Source organism: Macaca mulatta, chromosome 7 (genome assembly GCF_049350105.2).
Source record: "Macaca mulatta isolate MMU2019108-1 chromosome 7, T2T-MMU8v2.0, whole genome shotgun sequence".
Classification (NCBI taxonomy): Eukaryota; Metazoa; Chordata; class Mammalia; order Primates; family Cercopithecidae; genus Macaca; species Macaca mulatta.
Window position 1 is genome coordinate 72,914,193 of NC_133412.1, and position 16,932 is coordinate 72,931,124.

Here is a 16,932-nt window from a genome sequence, read left to right on the forward strand (position 1 = left end):
TGAGCCACCACACCTAGCCTTGTGCATCTACTTTGATATCTGTGCATCTGCTGAATCCGTTTCTGCTTCCAATTTTACAGAGTAGCTTTTATAAGGAAAGACTTTTTCCTACAGATGTGTCCTATGGTGTCAGTTCAGTAGTGTGAATTCACATTGGTTCTGGGTGGACACAGTAGTTGGGTCTCCATACAGCTTCATCAGGTATAATCCATGTAGTAATATCTCTGAGTGCCTCAATGGCCTAGACTGCAGGAGTTTAGGGCAGTAGTGGTGCAGCTTTGCCACAGAAAGGGCCACCAGGCTGGTTCTTAAGCTGGAGGTACATGCACAACTGTGCAGGATCACCTGTTCCTTGCAGGGAAGGGTGTCATGTGGACTTGGATGCAAGGGTCATCACCATTTCACTGGGCCTAGGTTCTACACAGCTGGGGTTGTGGTGCCACAGTCATCTGTGTGAGCATGTAAGAATGACAGTGGAGTCTCAGGGATGGAAAGATCAGTGGTTACTGTTCCCCAGAGTAGAGCACACTCTAGCAGTGGCTCCAGTTTCAAGGTGTCACTGTGCCATAACAGCCTGGGTCATGGGAGGTGGGCAGTGTACAATGTGAGCTCCTACTGTGAAACAATGCCGCTGTGGGAACTCCAGACAGCTCCCCCAAGGGCCTGTGAGGACTGCCACATTCACCTGTAGCAAGGACTACCTGTATCTGTACTGGTAACAGGGCTGCTGGGGGCTCCCTGCTTACCTGACAGAGGAGATGGAGTAGTAGAGGCAGAGTACTTCACCCTCCTCTTTATGCTGCCATCCTGAGTTACTGTTTGCCACAGGGATTCTGCCATTCCCTTGCTATACTGCAGTGCTCTCCCTCAGATACTCTAGTCTAATTGTAGTTGTTTATTTGTTGTTTTGGTCTTTTTGTGTATGAGGAGGTAAGTGCCAAGTACCTCTAGTTAGCCTCTTACTGATAACCAGGAAATGCTTTGAATGGAAAATAGAATGGATTCTTTCTGGTGTTTATTGTTTATTTTCAATTTTTTTTTTTTTTGAGACAGAGTCTCACTCTGTTGCCCAGGCTGGAGTGCAGTGGTGTGATCTCGGCTCACTGCAACCTCCACCTCCCAGGTTCAAGCAATTCTCCTGCCTCAGCCTCCCAAGTAGCTAGGATTACAAGCACGCACCACCAAGCCCAGCTAAGTTTGTATTTTTAGTAGAGACGGGGTTTCACCATATTGGCCAGGTTGGTCTCGAACTTTTAACCTAAAGTGATCTGCCTGCCTTGGCCTCCCAAAGTGCTAGGATTACAGGCATGAGCCTTATTTTCAAATTTCTAAAGTAAGATATTTGAATTTTTATTTTTAGTGTTGACTGATGTAAAATAAGAGTAGGGTTTTGTATATTTCTGTGTGATTTGCTGATGAGTCACCTACAGTATTCCTTGACACTGAGGTAGAAATAGCAACAGACTAGTTCAAGTAAGTCTACTCTTCCTATGTGACCTTCAAAAAATAATTTTACCTTGCTCAGCCTCAGTCCTCTCACTTGCAAAAGAGAAATAACCGGACCTTGCCTGCCTAGAGACAGTGCGAAGGTCAGGTAAGATAATGAACATAAAAGCAGATATTATGTATTGTTTCTATGACTTCAGAAATTATTAAATACTTAACAAATTAGATCATGAATGTGATATGGCCTAAAAAGGTAGTATAAATGGAAGATATTTGATATACATAATCTGTTGTCAATTAAAGAAATACTTAAATTTTCCACAAAGGGTATTAAGAGACCATTCGTTTTAGAGTACACATTGGAACATTGTAACTTAAAACAAGAACATATTGTATTGGATAAAATATTTTTATTTTAGGACTTACATGATTGCTGCATGTCCTGTACCGAATGTTCTGCCCTTCACAATTCCTAAAGGAAAAAAGAAAGAAGAAAGAAGAAATCATGATTTCATAGAAGAGGCAGCATTTAAAAAAAAAAAAAAATCAAATACAAGGCATTGGTTCCCTGTAAAACTTTCACTAGTGCACATTACCCCAAAGATTCAAAGTTTAATTCTAAGAAACTAATTTTCAAGGATTGGGGGCCAAGAAGTCTTGTGGAAGTGTCACATTAAATAAAGAATGAATTCTTTAGGTAATAGTAGTACTCACATGCAATTCTTACCCAACGGCCCGTATAACCATTACAATTAATGTACAATATGTGTGTGTCTCATGTGTGAATATGTGTATTCTTTTCTATAATGAAAAGGGAAAAGCTACATGCAGAAGCATTTGTGTAGCATGTTTCCACTAGGACATTTCTCTTCCCTTACTGAAGCAACTCAAGTTAGCAGGGCACTCACTGTCTTCCTTTAATTAGTACAACAGTGTCTGTTAGAAATTTGCTTGAAGTAATGCTTCTTTTTTTTTTTTTTTTTTTTTTTTTGAGACAGAGTCTTATTCTGTCTCCCAGGCTGAAGTGCAATGGCTTGATCTCAGCTCACTGCAACCTCCGTCTCCCAGGTTCAAGCAATTCTCCAGCCTCAGCCTCCAGAGTAGCTGGGATTGCATGTGCACACCCCCATACCTGGCTAATTTTTGTATTTTTAGTAGAGACGGGGTTACACCATGTTGGCTAGGCTGGTTTCGAACTCCTGGCCTCAAGTGATCCACCCGCCCCAGCCTCTCAAAGTGGGGGGATTACAGGTGTGAGCTACTGTACCCAGCCTACTTTATTTCAATCATTGACCTTACCAAATGGGATTATACAAAGTCATGTTGGAACAGCATTCTTGGGATGCTAATACTGGTAAGTCTGAGAATTTTCCAGGGATGACCACCACATAACCTATCTTCCCCCACAGCCACTAGCTCTGGGACCCCGCCACTCACTTTCCAGGCAGTTTTCCTTTGGGAGACTGGAATTCCATCCAACAGGTACTTCCCTTAGTCCAGTGCTTGTCCGTCTATATTTTACATAAACTCCTTAAAGATATCTAATCTATTCATGGCACTTTTCCCAATTTTTCAATGGAGTTACATATTTTTTCCCTTTATGTTTTCCTGGTGAATTCAATGGCAAATGTGGAGCCAGGAAAGCTAAACACAGGCTTAAATAATCATTTTGAATTAAAAGTCAATAGATACTATTTCAATTGTTACTAAAATATTTATTTCTATGGGAACAAAATAATTTTAAAGTGGATAGGAGGTCATTTTTTTGCCACTATGATTTAAATATGAGCCTATATGAAATGATTGATAGAGTCAGCAATGTTAAACTCACTGCATATACCTTCTGATGCTTCCATTTTTCTTGATTACAAAAGAAATAAGTGGAAACCAGTAATGTGCCAGGAAGTATAGAGGTAGTCACTCAAAATCCTATCACCAAGAACTTTATTCTTTTGTCATTTAACCCTCCATTGTTTCTGCCATTTACAGGACTGAAAATCATACTGTTAATTCATCCTAGTATTTGTTTTAATCTAATATTATAAGCATTTTCTCATTTCATTGATAATTCTTTGGAAAAATTATTTTAATGATTACATCACAGTCCATTATACAAACATTATTTTTGTAGCTGTAAATTTAAAACTTTTAAAATTGTGACAAAATACACATAACATAAAACTTACCATCCTAACCACTTTTAAGTGTGTGGTTCAGTGTTTAAGTATGTTCACATTGCTATGCCAATATTACCTTTTGTGATTACATTGCTTCTCTTTTTCCCTACTTAAAAACTGACATATATTAAAATTCTATTTGGTATGTATACAATTTTAAGAGTTTTGACAAACCCATACAATTGTGTAACTACTACCACAAGGAATATTTGGAACAGTTCCATCACCCCAAAAATGCCCTCAGGTTGCCCCTGTATAGTCAGCCTCTTCCCCCACCCTCAGCTCCTGGCAACCACTGGTTGGTTTTGTCCCTATAATTTGTCTTTTCCAAAATGTTATATAAATGGAATCGCACCATATGTAGCTTTTTGAGACTGGCTCTTTTTAGCATAATATATTTGAAAATCATTCTTGTGGTTGCAGGTATCTAGTTTGCACTTTTTTAATTGCTGAGTGGTATTCTATTGCACAAATGTACAACTGTTTATTCACTCACCAGGTAATATTTGAGTTGTTTTTAGTTTTGGGTAAGTATGAAAAAATGCTATAAACATTCACATGGAGGTTTTATGCTAACAAAGCTTTTCATTTCTCGGGTAAATACCTAGAAGTGGGATTTCTGAGTCCATTCTTTTTTATATAATATAAAATTTATTTGGTAAACATCTTTAGGTTTTCATTTTTGTCCATACATACAATACATATTTAGAAGTATTTTAAAACAAATCCCAGTCCTTTCATAATATGAATTTTTTCATGTATGAGTTTTTAACTCTTGGCTGGCTAAATATTATTTAATTAGTTGGATGTATGGCTGGCATATGATTAAATCTTTGCCTTTCATACAAGAAAGGCAATGCTGCATGATATGGTATTACTTCTTACATGATCCTTTTTTCTCAAAGCTGTAAACACACTTCATTGACCCTTGACATTTAGACTTGCAGAGGAGAAATATGATTATTCCTTTGCTTGTGTGTTTTATGTTTCTGCCTGAAAGGTTATAGTACTCTTGTTTTGTTGTGTTAGTATTTGATATAAAAGTTAAGTTATAATCAGGATGTATCCAGTCGTGTGTTTCATCAGTCTTTACTGAAAATGGTGAGCCTTTTTGAATGGAATACTCAAGGTCTTTATTTACAATGCTGCTGATTATTCTCAGATTATGATTTTGATTACTGCTCTTGTTCCATAAATGCCTATAATTGTGAGGTTGGAGCTCCCTCTCTCTGCATCTATTATTTCTTCATTAATCCATCTATGATTTCCTCATATATATATATATCTCATTTCATTGACCTTTTCTTGTGCTTATAAGAAATCTTCTATAGATATTCCTCCACACTACTGGTTTTAATTTTCTGTAGTGGTTATTTTCTATTTTACTGTGTCCGGTGAACTTTTAATATTAACTTCCACACTTTTTCCTTTGCAGTTTTTCTCAAACTCTCCCTCCTCCATTTCCATTTCATACTACCTTCACCTTAAACTTTCTGTTCCAACTGCAACTTGTACCCATTGTCTCCTCTCATCTTGTGTTTTTGAGGTGGTATAATCCCTAATTAGATTTAGAAGGCTTTGGGAGAAGGACATTTTGGAGTGAAAAGAACAGCATTATAGCTGCCTCCAAAAGCATTACCTAACTTGTAGTTAAATCATATTTAGGTAGATGTGCTTTCGTGATTTGTGGTTCAGAACATCTTCCCAGATTATCACAATGGGTTGGCTGTGTCTTAATATTTTGCAGCACTGCATATTTCTGTTTTTAAAATTTTGTCATAGGTATTTTATTCTTAAATTTATTAAAATCTTGCTAAGAGTACATCAAATTTTAATCATTCAAGCATCACCAAACTGGGAGGCTGGTAGAAAAAAATATATTGGTGTGGAGAAGTCTTTCTCTTGGTCAAGGAGAAAATGACTCCATTCTACTGGGAAACAACAGCTACGCCTATGGAAAAGGTCATTCACTTACATGGCCTACTTCATTTTGCTTTTTATGTATGAACAAAAGAAGAAAATAAATAATAGGAAAAGTGAAGAAGTAATTGAAATTACTCTCTTATTTTGGAAAAGCCCCAGTTGAGGGAAGTTGCTAATAGATTAGTGAAGTGATAACCAAAAAGCTTTTTGTACCATGCTGACTTGCACCTCTATAAAGCATTTAATGCTAATTTCAAAGGAACAAGCAAATTAGAGAGTCACAGGTTAAAAAAATATATTTGAATTGATGGGAATACTGGAATACAAAAATTGTTGAAACTTAATAAAAATGGCATTTTCTTTAAACATTTTCAGAAATAATTTTTAGATGCATTTTTAGTAGTTGCTTAATTTTAGCTATTTATATTAAAAACTGTTCTTGTAAAAAGAAACTTAAAACTAAAAGGTAAGGAAAGAATATATCAAAGGTATCTTATGGCTGTGTCTCAGGCCTTCAGTGTAGACCATGTGTATAGCAACGGCCTAAACTCCATTGCCACCTGCTGTGTCCTAATTGTAAGCTGAGTTTCCAGGAGTCACTAATTTGCATCTTGAGTGTTGAGCCTTAAAATATAAACCGAAAAAGTATGTACAACTCTACTACAAATCCCACTACAATTGCAGCATGGTGATATGAAAAAGAGAGCATTTTATGTCATGAATTTTCAAAACATAATGCACCATTTTAGACTCAGTCTTCCTTCAACAATGTCTTACGGTGATACTACTATCTACCAGGATATGGATATAAAGATTCAGGGAGATTACTTCTCTATTTCCTTTATAAGTCAGTAGCAAGGTTTTTTTTAAAAAACCCAACCACCTGGTGACCATTTTTAACAATCTATTTTACTTTGTCCAACCTAATACATAGTAAACTCAGTGACTGGCCTCTATTGATGTGGCTTGCTTTGGTTACAATTTAGTATGAAAACGAATGACTACTTCATGAAACAGGCATAAAATGAAATGCAAGTTATTTTAAAGTTAAGGACATTGGAATCCTAATTCCCCAAGCAGGAACCTGCCAGCTTATTCTGGAATAATTCCTTTGGGCCAAAGCAACTAAGCTGCAGAAATATTACTTACAAGTTTTAAATTTCATTGTAATTAGTATATGCAAGAGCTAATGGTTATCAAGAGTATTTGAAAATTCAAGAGCATCATTTCACAATTATGTATTTTCTATCCATTACAACATTCATAACACCCTGTATTGAAGAGTTTTGAAGTCATAAATTTATGAATATATAAAAAACATATGTTGATTCCACATGAGGATATATTGAAAACATTAATAAAATTTCCCTGGAGTTCATAGCACTATAATTTATTATATTCATTTGATGATATATTGACTCAAATACTGGTGTCATAAAGCCTGAGAAGTATGTGTTTTGAAGAATAAAAATATATTAATTTTTAAAATAGTATTTAACTTAAACCTGTGTTTCCCATGATTGGTACTTAACTAGAATATCAAGTTACACACTTCTGCAAGAGAAAGAGACATTCTGGCTGGCATATGGTTTGCAGTGCAAAAGAACTGACTATTTAAAGTAATCAAATTCTGAAATAACTTTATCCACAAGAAATATATAAGCAAAATAGCTATATTTGCTATTTTCCTAAATCATGAATGCCCTAAATCATGAATTTGAAGAAGCACACTGATAAAAGAGAAGGCACTGAAATGCTTTCTAAAGCTTTGGGATGGCTTTCAGCTTGGTTTTATATGTAATCACCTCCATATTCCTCTTCCAAGAAAAACTGACCACAAGTATTCAATATTTATGAAGACTTAATAAGTCTCCAAGGCAGTTCAAGGATAAAGAGACCTGATAAGCATTCCAAGGGAAAGTACTTCCAAAACGACAGTGAAAGTTCTTAACATGGGAATGGGTCAGGAATGATTAAGGTTTGCAGCTGCTTAAAATGTGGGGAGCAAGAATGAGTGAATTATTAAAGAACCTGCTACCATGCTTTTGAATTAAACTAATTTCATTATAGCCAAAAAGTGGTGTTACTGTCCCTGTTTCTTAGACATGGAAAAAGTGGGTGTGCCACAGGCCTGATCCTATGCTAGGAACCAAGCTGGGAGAGCACATGCAATGACATGCATTTATCTTACTTCTGAAATACCACAGAACCTATTATTCTCTCAATATATGCACACATATGCACAAATACATATATACATATTTGATTTAGGATGTTTTCTACCCTTAGATACCTGTTTAAATTAGATGAGCTCAGGGACCAGGCAAATTTGGAGATTCTCAGGCCTAAAAGCAAATTTCAGAATGTAGGCTAAGGTTTGTGTAGAAATAGACTAAAGAATGCTATATTAAGTCCTAAGAAATGAAAAAGTTAAGCAAATCCTACATCAGAAATAGGAGAGGTAACTGAGTAAATGGAATCATAATGTACAAAAAAACTTCTGCAGTTTTTTTTCTTTCTCTGAAAACTGTTTTTGAGACTATCCATGTTAACAGATGTAACTCTATAATTCATTCACTTTTAGAGATCTGTAGGAATCCCAGTTATAAATACACCAAATTTATTTATCAATTCTCTTTATTCTTCATTGATCAATTTTCCTAAATGTTGATGAAGATTATTCCAAATCTTCATTTGGAAGTTGGTTTCAAATTTTAAACTGCACCCACAGTTCTGCAATGAGCAATCTTATATCACCATGTTAGGCATATTTACACATTTCTCTGGGATATATACTTGAGCAGGGTTGTTCTGTTCCAGGTGTTTACAGCATCACTATTACCAGATATTGACAAATTGCTCTCTAACATGGGCATACCAATTTTCACCCTCATTACCAGTACAGGAAGGTTCCTATTTTTATACATCTAGGTCAATATTTCACATTTTAAAACTTTTTAATTTTTTCCCAATATGAAGAATGTGAAATATGTCATTTCATATTCTTTTTCTTTTTGGGGTAGACAGAGTCTTGCTGTCTCACCCAGGCTGGAGTGCAGTGGTGCAATCTCAGCTCACTGCAACCTCCTGGGCTCAAGTGATTCTTGTATTTCTGCTTTCCGAGTATCTGGGATTACAGGCATGTGCTACCACGTCAGGGTAATTTTTGTATTTTTTAGAAAAGGGGTTTCATCATGCTGGTCTCAAACTCCTGACCTCAAGTGATTCACCCATCGCAGCCTCCCAAAGTGCTGGGATTACAAGTGTAAGCCACCACACCCAATCTCATTTCATACGGTTTTGCAGGTTTTTGTCAGTGAAATTATTATTTTCATTTGTTTTTTACTATGCAGATTCATCTTCTGTGAATTTCCTGTTCATATTCTTTGCTCACTTTTCTACTAGGCTCTTTTTGCTTCTATTTTATTGGTAAGTAGAAGTTACTTAATATTTCAAATACTAGTCCTTTATTAGTTATATTCATTGTCAAGATTTTCTCCCACTCTATGGCTTGTCTTTTCTTTAGGTTTATATTTTTGTGATACAGATGTACATTTTTATTGTGCTTGAATTTATCTATATTTTCCTTTGTAACTCAAACTTTTTGTATCTTAGGGAATATTTTACTATCTAGAAATCACAAAGATAATCTTCTGTATTTCTTTATAAATGTTTCCAGACATTGCTTTTTACAAGTAGAGATTAATGCACTTGGAATTTATTCTTTACATGAATTGATATGTTCTAATATTTTCCTTTGACTATTGATAATCATATCTGAGCACCATGTATTGAATACCCCTCTTTCCTGCACTGATTTACAGGGCCACTTTCAATATGTACCAAACTTCCACATATGCGTATATCTGTTTCTGGGCTCTCAATTTTGCCACACTTGCTATTCCTGCCTATGCCATTAGTATAGTTAAAAGAAACATTTTAATTGTCTGTGCAAGTCCCTTATTTTGTTCTTTTTCAAAATTATTTTCATTTCTTTGCACTCCTATATGATGCTTAGAATTGAAATTATGCTAATAGATTAACAAAGGGAAAAACTGGCATGTTTATGATGTTGAGATTTCCTATCTATGAACATATTGTATCTCTCCTTTTATTTAGGTAAGCTTCTAAATCTTCCATAAAAGTCTTACACATTTTTTATTGAATTTATTACAACATACCATATATTTTGCTAGTAGTGCCTTTTGAAATTTTACTTTCTACTTAGTTTTTGGTACCGTGTAAGAGCACAGTCATTTGTGCATTAATTTGTTTTCAGTAATCTTTATTGAATTATTTTATTAGTTTTATTATTTGATGTACAAGTACCTTGGATTTTTCTATCTGCACAATTTAGTAGTCTCTGAATAATGAGAGTTATCCTTCTATTTCATTTTTTTTTCTAGCCTTACTACACTGACTAGGACCTCAAATACAATAATGAATACAAACAATGACAGTGGGCATTCTTATCTCTCACCTAATGTTAGGGAGAATGTAGTAACATTTTACTATCAAGATTATCTACTGTACATTAAGAGTGTATACCTTTATTCCTAGTTTGCTGATATTTTTCAATTAAGAATAAGTATTCATTTTATCAAGTGCTACTTTTGCATCAATATAGATAACTGTATGGCTTTTCTCTCGTATATCATCAATGTTTTGCCTCCTGGTGCTTACTCCTCCCAAGTATTTCCTTGTGTGTTACCAGTTTTAGGATTGCAAGTTTGTCAATTAGCATGGCTCTATTGACAGGAATCCTATGCAGCCGGTTGGTGGCCTGACTCTCAGATCTTTCACTGCTGCTATAACCTCAAGGATATCACAGGCTACAAGATCACTTTCCATATTAATTTCCCAAGTAAATGTTTCCACAATCATATAGGATATATGTATTCAATGCAATATATATAATACGTATAGGCCAATATATACGCAATTCCAAATTTTGGGAGAACAGGTTCATTGTTCCAACGTGGATTTTTTTTTTTCATATGGAATTAAGACTAAGATATTTAAATTCCCTATGCTGGTGTGTGGACGTTTTTCCCCTAGTCCTTCTGTTTAAGTGTCTGAACCTCAAGGGTCTTGCCTTTATCTTAGGGTTGCAGTTCCCACGGTGTGAACTCACATACACTAAAGACTTGATCTTTTGTGATTGTGAAAGAATTGAAACTCAACAGCCTGAGTTTTTGCGACGATCAAATCCCATCTCCATCACCAGGGCAGGCACAGAATCAGTTATGCACTTACTAGTTTGGCATTCAGTTTACTCTTTGCTTTTTGGCCCTGTGGATTTCCCTTAATTTCTTGTAGATTCAACTTTAGTGGTGGTGGTGGTGTTGTTTTAAATGCATGTCCCATTTTGCCTGGCATTTCTAGTTTTTTTGTTTTTTTTTTAATTAAATTAAATCTTCTACTTAAAATAATTGTAAATCAGCTGGGCACAGTGGCTCATGCCTGTAATCCCAGCACTTTGGGAGGACAAGACAGGTGGATCACTTGAGGTCAGGAGTTCAAGACCAGCCTGGCCAACATGGTGAGACCCAGTCTCTACTAAAAATGCAAAAAATTAGCCGGGCATGGTGGCGTGCACCTGTAATCCCAGCTACTTAGGAGGTGGAGGTGGGAGAACTGCTTGAGCCCTGGAGGCAGACGTTGCAGTGAGCCAAGATTGTGCCACTGCACTCAAGCCTGGGCAACAGAGCGAGACTCCATCTCAAATAATAATAATAATAATAATTGTAAATCACATGCATTTGTAGAAAAATAATAAGAGACCCCCTGGATCCCTCAAGGGTAACATCTTGTAAAACTCTACAACAAGAATACAACTAGGAGATTGATATTAATACAGGTAATGTACAGAACATTTCTATCATCACAAGGCTCCTGCAAGTTGCCTTTTATAAAGCTGCATCTCCTCCCCACCCATCTATCCTCTTCCTTAGCACCTAGCAACTACTATTCTCCATTTCTACAATTTCTGTCATTTCAAGAATATTACATAAGTGAAATACAGTATTTAAGTTTTGGAGATTGGATTTTTATAACTTCATTGTAATAATCTGGAGATTCATCAAGATTGTTGTGTTTATCAATGGTTCATTTCCATTCACTGCTGTGTAGCAGTCCCTGATATAGATGTAACACCATTTGTTTAACGATTCACCCACTAAAGGGCATTGGGGTTGTTTCCACCTTTTGGCCACTGTGAGTAAAACCGGTATAAACATTCATGTATGGGTTTTAGGTTTTATTGTGAACCTAAGTCTTCAGTTATCTGAGAAAAATGCCCAGGAGTGCAATTGCTGAGTTGTATGGTAGTTGCATGTTTATTTTTTAAAAGAAACTGCCTATTTTCCAGAATGGCTATATCATTATACATTCTCAGAACCGAAATAAGAGCAACACTCTTTCTCTGCATCCTTGCCAGTATTTCATGTTGTGAACTTTTTGAAAGTTATTCTGATAGGTAGGTAACGATATCTTATTGCAGTTTTAATTTGCATTTCCTTAATAGCCAGTAGTGTTGAACATATTTTTATGTGCTTATTTGCCATCTGTGAATTCTCTTGGGTAAAATATCCATTCACGTCCTTTGTTCATTTTGTAATTAGATTGTTTGATTTTTAATTGTTGATATTTAAGAGTTCTTAATAGAGATACTATTCCTTTGTTAGGTCATTTTCAAATATTTTCTCCCGTTGATCTCATTTGTTTATTCCTCTGCCAATACCACTGCTCTCAATACTGCAGCCATATAGTAAGTCTTGATATTAAGTAAGCTGATTCCTCCCACTCTATTCTTTTAAAATATCTTTTAAAAATCAACAGATACATACCCATGATCCCAGCACTTTGGAAGGCCCAGGCAGGCAGATCACTTGAGGTCAGGAGTTCAAGACCAGCCTGTCCAACATGGTGAAACCCCATCTCTAATAAAAATACAAAAATTAGCCGGGCATAGTGGTACATGCCTGTAATCCCAGCTACTCGGGAGGCAGAGGTAGGAGAATCGCTTGAACCTGGGAGGCAGAGGTTGCAGTGAGCAGAGATCCCGCCACTGCACTCCAGCCTGGGCAACAAAGTGAGCCTTCATCTCAATAACAACAAAACACCAACAGATAAAATTGTATGTATTTATCATGTACAATATGATGTTTTAAAGTATCTATACATTGTGGAATGACGAATCAAACTAATTAACATATCCATTATCTCACAGAGTTATCATTTTTGCGGTGATAATACTTAACATTCAGTCTCAGCATTTTTCAATAATATATTGTTATTAAGTACAATGACACTGTTGCACAATAGATCTGCTAAACTTATTCCTCTTACCTAACTGAAATTTTGAATCCTTCCACCAACATGTCCCCAACTCCCCTCCTCAACCACTCTAACCCCTGGCAACTGCCTTTCTACTCTCTTTTTCTATGAGATCAACTTTTTCAGCATCTACATATGAGTGAGATTATGTGGTATTTGCCTTCCTGTGCCTAACTTACATCACTTAAAATACTGTCTTCCACGTTAATCCACATTGTCATGAATAATAGGATTTCCTTCATTTTTCATGGCTGAATAGTATTATATTGTGTATATATACCGTTTTCTTTATCCATTCATTCACTGATGGACACTTAGTTGTTTGCATACCTTGGCTATTGTGAAAATACTGCAACAAACATGGAAGTGCAGGTATCTCTTCGACATCTTGATTTCATCTCCTTTGGATATATATCCAATAGTGAGACTGCTGGATCATATCATATCTTTTTGTTTGTTTGTTTTTTGAGACAGAGTCTCACTCTGTTGCCCAGGCTGGTGTGCATGGTGTGCAGTGACACAATCTTGACTCACTGCAACCTCTGCCTCCCAGGTTCAAGTGATTCTCCTGTCTCAGCCTCCTGAGTAGCTGGGATTACAGGCATGCGCCACCACACCTGGCTAATTTTTGTATCTTTAGTAGAGACGGGGTTTTGCCATGTTGGCCAGGCTGGTCTCGAACTCCTGACCTCAGGTGCTCCACCCCCCTCGGCATCCCAAAGTGCTGGGATTACAAGCATAAGCCACCATGCCCGGCTGATACCTCTATTTTTAATATCTTGAGGAACCCCTATACTGTTTTTCATAGCAGCTATACCAATTTAGATTCTCGCCAACAGGGTGCAAGGGTTCCCTTTTCTCTGCATCCTTGCTAATACTTGTTGTATTTGTCTTTTTAATAGCCATCCTAACAGGTGTGAGATGACATCTCATTGTGGTTTAGGTTGCATTTCCCTGATAATTACTGATGTTGAGCATTTTTTCACATATCTTTTAGCCATTGTATATCTTTTAAGAAATGTCTATTTGGGTCCTTTGCCCATTTTTAATCAGGTAATTTTTTTCTTGCTATTCAGTTTAATTTGTCATGTATTTTGGATATTAACCCCATGGCAGAGGCATAGCTTGCAAATACTTTCTCCCATTCTGTAGGTTATATCTTCACTCTGTTGATTGTTTCCTTTGTTGTACAGAAGCATTTTAGTTTGATGTAATCCCATTTGTCCATATTTTTCTGTGCTTTTGGGGTCATGTGTAAAATAATCATTTCCCAGACAAATGTCATAGAGCTTTTCTCCTATGATTCTTCTGGATGTAAAATTTCTTACATTTTAATCTGTAATCTATTTTTAGTTGATTGTTCTATATGGCATGAAATAGAGGTCTAATTTCATTCTTCTTCATGTGGATATCTATTGAAGAGACCATCTTTTCCCCCTGTGTTCTTGACACCTTTGTAAAAAAATCAGTTGGCTGTAAATATATGAACTTATTTCAGAGCTCTATATTCTGTTCCATTGGACAACTTGTCTGTTTTTATGCCATTACCATTCTGTTTTGTTTACTACAGCTCTGTAGCATATTTTGAAGTCAGGTAGTATAATGCCTCCAGATTTGTTCTTTTTGATCAAGATTGTTTAAGTTATTTGGGGTCTTTTATGGTTCCATACAAATTTTAGGATTGTTTTTTCTATTTCTATGAAGAATGTCATAGAGATTTTTATAGAGATTACACTGAATCTGTAGATCACTTTGGGTAGTATCAACATTTTAGTATTACTTTTTCCAATCTATGAATGCAGAATATTGTTCCATTTATTTGTGTCTTCTTCAATTTCTTTCATCCGTATTTTATAGTTTTCATTGTAGAGATCTTTCATCTCCTTGGGTAAATGTATTACAGGTATTTTATTAGGGTTTTTCTTTCATTAGCACATTGCAGTATTAGGTGTACAAGTCCTATACATGTTCTCTTAGATTTACCCTTAGTATTTAACTTTTGTGAATGATTATTAATGACATTGTATTTTTAAATTTTGTTATCTATGTGCTCATCACTAGTAAGAGAAATACAATTGATTTCTGTATTTTTATTTTGTATCCAGGACCTTGCCAAACTCACTTTTTAGTTTTAGAAGTTATCTTGTAGATTTCTTGGGATTTTCTATGTAGACAAAAATGTCATCTGCAAACAAAGACAGTTTTATTTTTCTTCTTCTATGAGTAAGAGTAGTGAGATAGACACCCTTGCCTTATTCTGTACCTTAGGGGGAAAGCATTCAGTCTTTTACCATCAATTATAATATACAATATTAGTTAAATGTTCTTAAATTTTTATCAAGTTGATATCTGTTTCTATTTTTCTGAGAGCTCTTCATGAATTGGTGATTTTGTCAAATATTTTTTCTGTATCGATTGATAAGATCCTATACATTTTTTCTTCCTTAGTCTATTGATTAGCTGGATTACGCTGATTGACTTTCAAATACTGAAACAGCCTTACATTCCTCTAATAAATCCCATTTGGTTATGGTGTATAATTCCTTTTATATATTTCTTAATACTTTTGACAGGATTGTATTAATAATTTTTACTTTCATATTCATGAGATATATTGGTTTGTTGTTTTCTTCTTTGTATAGTCTTTGTATGGTTTAGGTATCAAAGTCATACTAGATTCATAAAATGAATTGGAAAGTATTTCTTCTCTTCTGTTTTCTGGAAGAAATTACATGGAATTGGTGTAAATTCTCCTTTAAATGTTTGGTAGAATTTGCCAGTGAAACCATCTAGACCTTAAGATTGAGGGTAAAGAGTTTTTATATTATACATTCAATTTCCATAATAATTATGGTGTTATTTAAATTACTTATTTCATATTAAGGATATCTTTTGATTTCTCAGGCCAAAAAAAAGGTAAATCCTAAGATGGCAGTGGGGAATTCCTAGAAGCAACTCAATTCACTCTGCGGAACTCATGGAAGTCTTCAGAAGTGGTAAATCAGATACTTCTGAAAGTGGGATGAAGTTGGGGTCAAAACAGTACGACTGATTGAAAGTTTGTTTAAAAAGAGGTTAAACTCCCAGCTGACCTCCTTTACTTTGGCATGACTGTGTGCTATTATCTAAAGAGGGTAAAACAGCAATTTTCTGGAACAAGAGATAACTGAGTACAATTAAGGGCAAGAGTACTATACTGAAAACAGGGATTAAATACAAATTAATGTACCGAATGCTGAAATCTCAGCTTTCTGCCTCACTTGGTTCCTAAAATATTGGATTCAGAAGGGACTTCTCTGGGAAATCAAAGCATTTCAAAATAGAACACCCAAAGACATCATCAGGCAATGAGATGTACCAGCCACATCTCCCTCCAATTAAGCTCACAGCTCCTTTCCTTAAACTTGAATAAACAAACAAGGATCACCAGAAATCTTAGAAAGATCTCTAACCTTAAATACAGTGACAAAAAAAAAAATTAAAAGAAAACAGCAATTTGGGAGCAACTGAGACTACGAAGAAAATTTTCCTCCCAAATGTGTATTCATACTCTCAGAGATGAAACAGAAGATACTCCATCTGAGAATCAGGGACAGAACTCTGTTTCTAAAAATTCAAGGAAGAAAAAATAACTCAGGAAACAATATACGTATAGAAAGAGAAAATAGTAAAGAGAGTTGAAAAATAAATTTTGATAAATCTCCTGGAAGGCAGGGCAAATGAACAAAGAGAAAACTGGAAGATCTAATATCTGAATAATGAGAGTTTCAACATAATAGAGGAAAATGGCTAGGTGCGATGGCTCACGCCTGTAATCCCAATACTTTGAGAGGCTGAGGCGGGTGGATCACCTGAGGTCAGCCTGGCCAACATGGTGAAATCCCGTCTTTACTAAAAAATACAAAAATTAGCCAGGCATGGTGACACGTGCCTGTAGTCACAGTTACTTGGGAAGCTGAGGAAGGAGAGTTGCTTGAACCCAGGAGGCGGAGGCTGCAGTGAGCCAAGATCAAGACACTGCACTCCAGCATGAGTGACAAGAGCAAGA

General features: G+C 35.8%; 1 protein-coding gene across 9 annotated transcripts in view; it reads right to left on the bottom strand.

Annotated features, from left to right (window-relative positions):
- The window catches only part of ADAMTSL3 (ADAMTS like 3), a 411,249-nt gene that overhangs the window by 252,592 nt on the left and 141,725 nt on the right, over positions 1-16,932 (bottom strand). For all 9 annotated transcript variants that reach the window (XR_013395882.1, XR_013395881.1, XR_013395880.1 and 6 more), the window contains exon 5: positions 1,873-1,918. Coding sequence is in view for 6 of the 9 variants with exons in the window: in XM_015142900.3 (XP_014998386.3) it covers positions 1,873-1,918 (46 nt within the window). In the remaining 3 variants the exon portion in view is untranslated. The remainder of the gene's footprint in view (positions 1-1,872; positions 1,919-16,932) is intronic.